General features: G+C 56.0%; 1 protein-coding gene across 1 annotated transcript in view; it reads left to right on the top strand.

Moving 5' to 3' along the window:
* PRIMA1 (proline rich membrane anchor 1) overlaps window positions 1-5,983 on the top strand; it is a 57,258-nt gene extending 51,275 nt beyond the window's left edge. Inside the window, exon 4 of the mRNA XM_068553595.1 lies at window positions 5,881-5,983. Within this exon, the coding sequence (XP_068409696.1) occupies window positions 5,881-5,983 (103 nt within the window). The remainder of the gene's footprint in view (window positions 1-5,880) is intronic.
* Window positions 5,984-9,106: the final 3,123 nt, after the last annotated feature.

The raw sequence follows: 9,106 nt of genomic DNA on the forward strand, positions 1-9,106 counted from the left end.
CTCCATGCCCGGAGAGGCCTGGCCTCCCTGCCACCCGTACATGACACACTCTCGGCTGAGACTGCCTCAGAGGAGGCAGGCCCTGCCATCTGCTGCCTCCCCTTCCGCCCCAGAGGACACACCCAGCAGCCCAGCCCTCTCTTCCCCGGCCTTCTGCTGAACTGCCTAGTTGGGGTTAGAGCAGGGGCCAGAGGAAGACAAGGTGGGCTGGGTCCGGGATTCGGAACAGGAGTGGAACCTCTTCATCCAGCCTCAACTTGCCATGAACTTCCAGGAGCAAGAAATTCACCTCGAATGCATCTTGCATCCCTGGGGTCTTGAGACTGGGGTTATCTTTTGCACCAACACCTCTTGGGACAGGTGGGGGCCTAATGCAGTGATTGGGTGCTTGAGACCCAGCCTTTCCCATCTGCCACTTCTATAGCAATGCCACTCCCCACAGGCCCCCAAATCCAACCTCTCTGGCTGGAATTTGAGACTATCATGTCTGGCTGTACCGTGAGTTAAGTTAGAAGTAGCATGCTCCGAGGAGGGACCCTTTTGGCATCGGTGCTGAGCACAGATGCATGGCCTCGGCTGCTCAGAAACCATCTTACTTCCTTTGGGACCTGGGCTGGATTCGGAGAGCTGGTTCCAGTGCTTTGCCGCAGGACCAAGACTCAACCTTCTAACTCCTGGGCCAGCACTCCTTCCCCTGAGCCACGCTGCCATCCTCTCGGCTGTCCCAGTGGTGGGATCAACACACAGATTTCTTTTGAGTCCCAGATGCCACAGTATCTCTCATTATTTTTACCATCACCACACTTCTCCCTCCAAGAAGAGATTGGGCCCAGAAGGGGCTGGGGCGCAGGGTGTCCTGACCTGCCTTGGGCTCAGATACTTACTTGGGCTTATTTGTGCTTCTCCCCCGCCCCAAGGGGTCCACGTGCTGTGGTGGGTGATGAAATCCCATCCTGGTGGTAGGAGGCGGGCTGTAGGGACCAGCTGCTCTGTCTGCCCGGGATCCTCTGTTCAGGAGCCCTGCGGGGTGCACCAGCGGATGGGAGGCTCAGACGGGTCCCTGCTTCTTAGGCCTTCTTCTTTTGTCACCAAGAAGCTCCATCCTCCCTGAACTCGTCTCTCCAGACATGCTGGGTCAAGGTTATGGGGCAGGGTGAGGGGATAGACAGGAATCCCCGATACAAGGATTCCTCTGTTGGCTGCCACTGCACTCAGAATAAGATCCAGATGCCTTGTCCTGCCAGCCGGGTCCCGAGGCGGACATGAGCCCCAGAGCCTCCCTGGTGCCATCCTTCGACTTGCTCAGCAGATGTGGCCGAACAAGGACACCCTGGTGGCTGGTGGGGGGATGGTGAGCACAGGGGACGCGACTGGAGTGTGAGGTTGTTCATCAGCCACATGGCTGGCTCGCCTTCCCCTGGTGATGGCAGAGGATGCGGGGTGGGAAATGGGGCTGCTGCTTCTCACAGTCAGGGACACCCTCTGTGGCCCAGAAAGGCTTGTCTTTGGCTTCTTGATGAGGTTTGGAGAAATCTGCAGTCTACAGAGGCGTCTCATGGTGGAACCCTGTGTGTGTGTGTGTGTGTGTGTGTGTGTGTGTGTGTGTGTGTGAGCATGTGTGTGTGTGTGTGTGAGCATGTATGTGTGTGATATACGTGTGCATGTATGTGTATATGTGTGTGTGTAGTATGTGTATGTATGGGTGTGTGTGGGGGCATGTATGAGTGTATATGTGTGCATGTATGTGTGGGTTTGTGTACTGTGTGTGTATATGGGTGTGTGTGTGTGACGTACGTGTAGTGTGGTATGTGTGTGTGCGTCTGTGCGTAGGGGTGTGTGTGTGTGTGTCGGGAGTGGGCTGTGGGGAGGATGAATGCCTTTGGAAGAGGGGGTCTGAGACCTTTAACCTCACTTTGCTGAGAATGACCCTCCGTGGGGTGCGTGAGACAAGAAAGCAGCCGCAGCCCCCCCTCAAGCCCTCAGAGCTGTTCTTCGCTTCCAGTTACCCCACAGAGCAGGGGCTGCGGGTGGGGCCTGTGGCAGCCTTGCCAGCATTGACCGAGAGGGCTCCGCCCGGCCCAGGCTGGACCAGGCGGTGTTCTGCAGGGAGTGAGCCATCGGCGCCACCCTCCAAGCAGAGAACGGGGGGCCCCCTGTGCGCCAGGCCGGGGTGGGGTGGGCGTGGGGTCTCAAGGTGGGAAACCTCACCCTCCGACAGCTGGGAGTCGGGCACAGGGCCAAGGAAGAGCTCACTTCCCTTTCTCTTGGTTTTAGGAACCAGGCCATGTAGGCAGCCATTTGCGCCCATCTCTTCCCACACGAACCGGGTGGGAAGGCCTTTCTTTGGTTTAGCGGGACCTCCCCGGCTGGCTCACGGAGGAGCCCGGCTGGGTCTGCACAAGCCTCCCTAGCACTTCAGGAGCCCGGCAGGGTGCACACTAGGTGGGAAGTCTGTACGGACTGGAGACCACTGGCTGCTCCCCGCTGACCCCTTTCCAACCGCAGTACTGAGAGCTAACACACACTTACGGAGCACTTACTGTACGCCAGATGCTCATCTAGGGGCTTGGCACGCATTAACGTATTTAATCCTCCCAACGGGCCTATGAAATGGACACCGTTATTGTGCCCATTTTATAGACCAGGAAACTGAGGCCTAGAGAGGTTAAGTGGCTTGCCCAAGGTCACACGGCTAGAAAGTGGTGGAGCTGCATTTACTGAGCCTGATTCTTCCTCCCAGCACTTTTGCAGCGTCACCCTGAAGAGCCGTGCCTAGAGAGAGGACGGAGACGGGGTTCAAGGCAGAGCCTTGTCCTGCCGTTGGTAAAGCTCCAGCTTCCACCAGGCTCCAGTGAACCCCGGAAGGGCTTCAGGACTGGGCTGGGGCAGCAGCCCAGGGGGCAGAGTGGATGGGGGCTCAGCTCCAGTGGGGGAGGGGAGCAGACCAAGTTCACTTCTCAGAAAAGCCCTTGGGACAGCCACTTCTCCCCTCAGCGCACCCAGGCTCTTGGACTGCTCCTGAGGCAGTGCTGCGCCCGCCAAATGTTGCCTTCTTTGCTGGGTGGAGCCCCTGCCGAGACCCCCTTTCCTGTCTGGGAAGCTGGCTGAGTCACTGAGAAGGCCCTGGAGCTCTCTCCTGGCCCTGTCCCCAGTGTCCCTCCAGCCACGCCCTCTGAGCCACCGTTCCCCCCAAGGCCCCCAAGGCCCCGGGAATGCAAAGGGGTCTCCCAGCCAGCAGCCTGCGTTAGAAATCTCTCCTCTCCTCCTGGCAGAAGGAATCCTGCTCATTTCCTACCTACTCCCTAAAAAGTGCAGGAACTCTGTGCCCTCCAGGCTTTGTCCATTTTCCTGTGAGTTCCAGACCCCCTTCATCTCTTCATTATCCACCCCCTTTTTTTTTTCTTTTTTTCTTTTTTTGGCTGTGCCACGAAGCATATGGGATCTTAGTTCCCTGTCCAGGGATCAAACCTGTGCCCCCTGCAGTGGAAGCGCAGAGTCTTAACCACTGGACCACCAGGGAAGTCCCTCGTTATCCACCCTTGAAGGCCCTTAAGCCTCATCTCCCCTGCCCTGGACCCATTGCAGCTGATTTTTCAGACCTAGCCCAAGATTGAATATTTATTAGGGAGAAAAGCAGAAAAATCTTTGGGCCCAGAGATTTTTGCCTCTACTTTCTGGAACCCTGATTCTGATGAAATCCCTCTATATTAATGATGAATTTAGGAATCTCGCTTAAGTCCATCGGTGGCCTCATGTTGGCAGCAACAAAGGATCTCACTGTAAGAATATGCATCCCCACACCCCATTTTCCAGGCCAGGTAAAACTCCCTGAGTCAGAAATCAAGCCCACCCAGCAAGGTCAGAGCTGCTTGAGGCCCCTGGAAAGGGGTGGGTGGGACAGGAGGAAAGGTAAAGGAGACAGAGGGAGAAAGGCCCAGGGGGAGAGGTCAACTCAGAGTCTATCATTTCCAGGAGCCCATCACAAACAAGGCAACTTGTCTGAGCCCTTTCTGAATTCCAGAAAGTGTCTGTGAGCATCTACATAAATGGGGTTTTCAGACCCTAGAACATAGCATGTGCTGGGTTAAAGCAAAATGAGACAGGCTTCTGGGAGGACTCTTGAGAACTTTGGGGACTCTCCAAGAGGAGGATGGAGGAGGGCCTTCCTAAAGTGATTGGACCACAGAGCCCATTTGGGGGGGAATGCCTCCTTTATCATCAGTAGCAGCAGGATGCTGATTTAGCAGAAAGATGTCTGGACCAGGACATGGTAGTAGTGGGTGGTGCTCCAGGTCCCGCCACAAACTAGCTGGGAGGTCCTTGGGCAAGTCACAGCTCTCCCTAAGCCTCAGCTTCCCCATGAAATGAATCTCGTAACTTCAGGCCTAGCTTCTTCAGGGGACCGTTGTGAGAGGGGATGAGAAAGTGTGTGGCTGATAGCCATGTTGCCTCTGAACAGGCCTGGTAGTCCCACCCCATGAAACTCCTGATAACCCGCTCACAGACCCTCCCTCCCCTAAACTAATCGCCAAGGGCCTTATCCCATAGGCATCAAACTGTCACCACCTACCAGGCCTTCTCCTGATGGGTTTGGGGAGGCTCTGAGGACATTTGAGAAGGCAGATGCAATCAATCCCTAGGCTTTCAACCATGACCGAAAGCATTCAACTTAGACAACACACAATGAAAGCCAGTTCAGGCGCAGCCCCAGCGTTACTGGGGATACAGGAGGTGTCTGAGCTGCTGCCTCATGGGCCTCAGATCCACCCAAGAGACAGCAGGATTGTGGCATGGGGTCGGGCTACACAGCATGTATGGCATGGACCTGTTGGGAGGCTGTGGCCACTCAGGCCTGGGGCTGGGGGCCGAAGCCCTCCTGAACCATGCAGGAGAGGAGGTGGGATTTGAGCCAGGCCAGAAAGCAGTGCTGTGAATTCAGAGTCTCAGCGAGTGGGCACGAGCCTTCTCAAAGCCTCCCTCCCAGCCTTCCCGATGCCCTGCGTTTGTAAGAGGAATGGCTCCTGGGGTTAAAGGGCCTCTGGAGTGAGTTTCAAATGACTCGATGTGAAGTGTTTGAGAACCACTGGGGTGCACTAGTTTAGTCCGGACATTCACCATCACCACCACCACCACTGTTACCATCTCTACCGTCATCATCATTACCACTACCATCAACTGCACCACCATTACTATTACCGCTGTCATGGCTATCATCACCACCACCATGACCATCACTATCTTCACCACCATCAACTCCACCAGGACCTCCACCCCCATTACTATTACCACCGCTTCCACCCACCATCACTACCACCTTTACCATCACTGCCACCACCCCTGTCATCACCATCACCGCCTCCACCACCATTACCACCAGCACCACCATTACCACCAGCACCACCATCCACTTCATCACATTTTCCACCTGCCTTTGATCACACAGAGATAAGATTATAAAGTCCAACCACTAGCACCTCTCCTCTTTTAACCGTCTGCACCCCAAATATTCATCGTCACGTCTGTTGGCTCATAATCAAAGAGACCAACCAAAGCCTGACCAGATATCCTACTAGGCTGAGCGTACATTCTGGTTTGTCCAGAAGAGTTCCAAATCATGCCTGTTGTCCCTGCTCCATTATTCACGGCTCCCCTCTTTCACTGTCAGCTACGTTTGCATGACATTATATTGTCACCCTAGTTTAAGACCACATCCTGCTTCTGATTGAGTCCCACAAAGACTAGCACCCCGAGGATGCTGACCTCGAACAGAGCCTGGCGGGAAAACTAGGAGGGTGAGATACCCCCCCGCCAGGCATCGATAACTAATGGATGCCCCTGCCTCCCCCTCCCTTGCCTTCCCGCTGCTGCACCGGCCCCCAGGAAACCCCTGAGGAAAGAGGAAAACGGCACCGGTGTGGCTGAGTATCCCATGACCTCCTCGCACAGCAACAAAGGGGTGGACGTGAACAGCGCCGTGCTGTGAGTCTGCAGGCCCTGGGCCGCTGGCCAGACGGGCACCTCGGCGGCACTAGTGGACACAGGAAAGCAGGTGGACACGAGCTGACACTGGGCCTGTCGGGACTTCATTGCCTTGCAGGCCTCGAGCCTCCCGAAGGAGAAACCATACTCTGCCCAGCCTCGCCCCTGGTCAGTCCATGGGCAGGGGCAGCGGACACCGTGCTGAGCCAGGCTCACCTGCGTGCAGCACCCGGGGCGGCGCTGCCACCCGCGGCCCCGTCTCTTCCTTGTCTTGCGTTTGATCCGTTGACTGTCTCCGGGCTGCTGTCTAAAGCACACGCTCTGAGAAGGCAGGGAGTCTGTCTGCTGGGGCGGGGAGGCATCCCCCTTTAGCCAAAAGGAAACCTCTCCTCCTCCCCAGGAAGCCCGCCTGCTTCTTCCTTGACCAAGCTGTTCCCAACAGAAGCCATGGGCACATCCGTGAGACGTCCCCGTTCAAAGGTGCTTCCCACACATCTGTCCGCCGCCCCATCTGCAGCTGTCTCAGTCTTCAGGGCCTGCCTTCTCCCCACCCCCGTCCCCACTGACGCCTGGGGCCCCTGACTGCTGACCCCCTGCCACAGAGGGCCATGAGCCCAGCCTGCAGAGTCCCCTCCCGACCCAGCAGAGGGGCCCACTCACACCCCGGGGTGGAGTCTGGCCGTCCAGGGAAAAACGACTCACTGAACCTCAGGCCCGGGGCCCGGGAAGGACAGGGGCCACTACGCCGGTCCTCAGATTCATTCCCCTACCTGACCCTCGAGGAACCAACGCTTCCATGTGAGCCAGGCCCTGCCTTTCCCCCGGCAGAGGCCACCACTTGTGCCAAACCCACCGCCGGCCCTCTGGGCTGGGCCCACCCTGCCTGGCGCCGGGGCCCCTGATGCTCCCCTGAGGCCTGGTACCCAGACCCTTCCCTGAGAGTCCCCAGGCCTCCCGTCACCCAGAAGGAGGCAGTGTTCTTCCTGTGGCTTGCTTTGAATGTCTTTTATGTTCTAAAAGCGCTGAGCCCTCCGGAGTGGTTGGTAGATGAAGGGAAGAAAAGGAGATGTGAGGAGAGGGACCCTCCAGGCCTGGGGACCCCCCTCTACTGGCCCAGTGACCCCCATCTGCCAGCCTCTTTGGCAGGTGGCCACCTGCCCCGTGGGCGCATTGCTAGGCCCTTGGAGACAGCAGCCGGTGGTTCTGCACAGCCCACGCGCTGGGAGAACACGCCCCGCGGTTCCCTCACTGCCACACACCTGCTGAGAAGGGACCCGACCCAGCCAGCAGCTCCACTGGCTGGCTATGTAGGGACTTAGCCTGGGGACCCTGACCGCCTCCTAAGCCATCAGTTCGTTCTCTGGGGGGTGTTTGGGCCACAGGTGAGACTTTCCCATCCAGGGGAGACTGATAGACTGAAAACCAGTCCCCATTTGGGCTGAACCTTGAAACATCCATTGTCCAGGAGCCCTGGTGCCCACGGAATTGTCTGTGGGCCGAGCGCAGGGGAAAAGGTGAGTGCGCTGTGACCCTGACCCAGGTCCTGCTCCCAGGTCAGCGGGTACAGGCTGAGGACAGGTCCAGGGCAGACTCTCCGAGAAAGGATTTTTCCTGCTTTTCCATTTTCCCCGCGCGTGAGGCCTGAGTGTGGTGTGGATTGGGTTTTGCTCTCCCCGTGCACCTTAGCACAGGGCCACCTGTGGCCTTCGTCCCTGGTGAGCACTTGACAGTAGTCATGGTTCATGCCTTCCAGTTCCCAAGGATGCAGATCTGGGTGACAAGCAGGCCAGAGGCTGTGGGTCCTCAGCAGGGCACACCCCACCCCAGCGCACTTCCCCCACTGCTTGCAGCCTCCTGCTGAGTCCCCCCTGATCCCTGAACACTGACCCAGGCGGGACCCCAGCCCTAAGCACACGCCATCCTGGGTTCGGAAGTGATAGGAGAGCACCTTCAGCCAGAGGGAAGGATCCGGGCTAAGGGATCGTGGAGTGCTGGACAGCCAGTCTCGGGGGGACCCCAAGGGGGGCAGGTCGCAGCCCGGCTTTTGCACAGACCTGCTAGTCCACCTTCCCCAACCTGAGCTTCAACTTAGGAGGCCCGGATTTTGCAATTAGCCTAATCCTCCAGCCCCGGCGAGGCTCCCCACGAGGAACCCCGGTGAACCATCCATCCATCGCTCTGGGGCCAGTATCTCCTTCCCTGGAGACACACAGCCAGGTCTCCATGAAAAGCTAACGTTTGTGCGTAAATTCCCCTAAATTGGGTTTGTCAAATCTCCTCTCACCAGTTAGTGAAAACTGAGAGAAGGGCCCAGTTTTTAAAAGAGAATTCACTTGAGAACAAACCCAGTACCAGCCATTTGGAAGACAGCTCTCACGGGTGCAGGGGGAGAGCCCCACTGGATTTTCAGCTTAAGCAACAGAAGCAACCAAAACCGCCCCAGCCTGGTGTTTGAGCTTAGAACTTTAACTTAAGGAATGTATCTGCAGCCCCTAAACACGGACCAATCCTCAGACTAGTCTGAACTTTCGAGAACGAAATGCACATTCCTTCTCTGCATTTTCTCAAATAGATATTTTTCAACCGTCTCCTAGTTGAGCCCAACTTTAGAGTGGCATATAGATCTCCCAGAGTTTTCAGGTGTTCCTTACAAGCTTCTAAAGCAAGTTTTGGAAGAAAGACTAATAGCTGTAAAAATATAGACATATATATTATATATAGTTATATATATATTTAAAGAGATATCTATATCTATATATATATATAATTACTGTACTCTGAATCTGTACAAAGTATGATTTAAACAGCCCAGGTAGTGTAAGATATCTAATGCATGAATGTAAATACCCTGAGACCTGCCTTCCTAACCGTGTGCCCAGAGTACCCGGGAAGATGGCTCTTATTCCCAGGAGTTCTGTCTCAATGGACAAATATACACATCGGTGCCGTCCTGCCCACCAACAAGCCACTGATGTCGACTCTGTGCTGAGATGTTGCAAAGGAAGCAGGACCGGCAGCGCTGGGGGTGGGCTCCATGTTACCTACAAGGAAGAAAGCACCATGCCTTTTTATTTTCAATAAAAATATACTTATAAAGATGGCTGTCAGTTGTCATTTGTGGCGGAGT

This window comes from Eschrichtius robustus, chromosome 1 (genome assembly GCF_028021215.1).
Source record: "Eschrichtius robustus isolate mEscRob2 chromosome 1, mEscRob2.pri, whole genome shotgun sequence".
NCBI lineage: Eukaryota > Metazoa > Chordata > Mammalia > Artiodactyla > Eschrichtiidae > Eschrichtius > Eschrichtius robustus.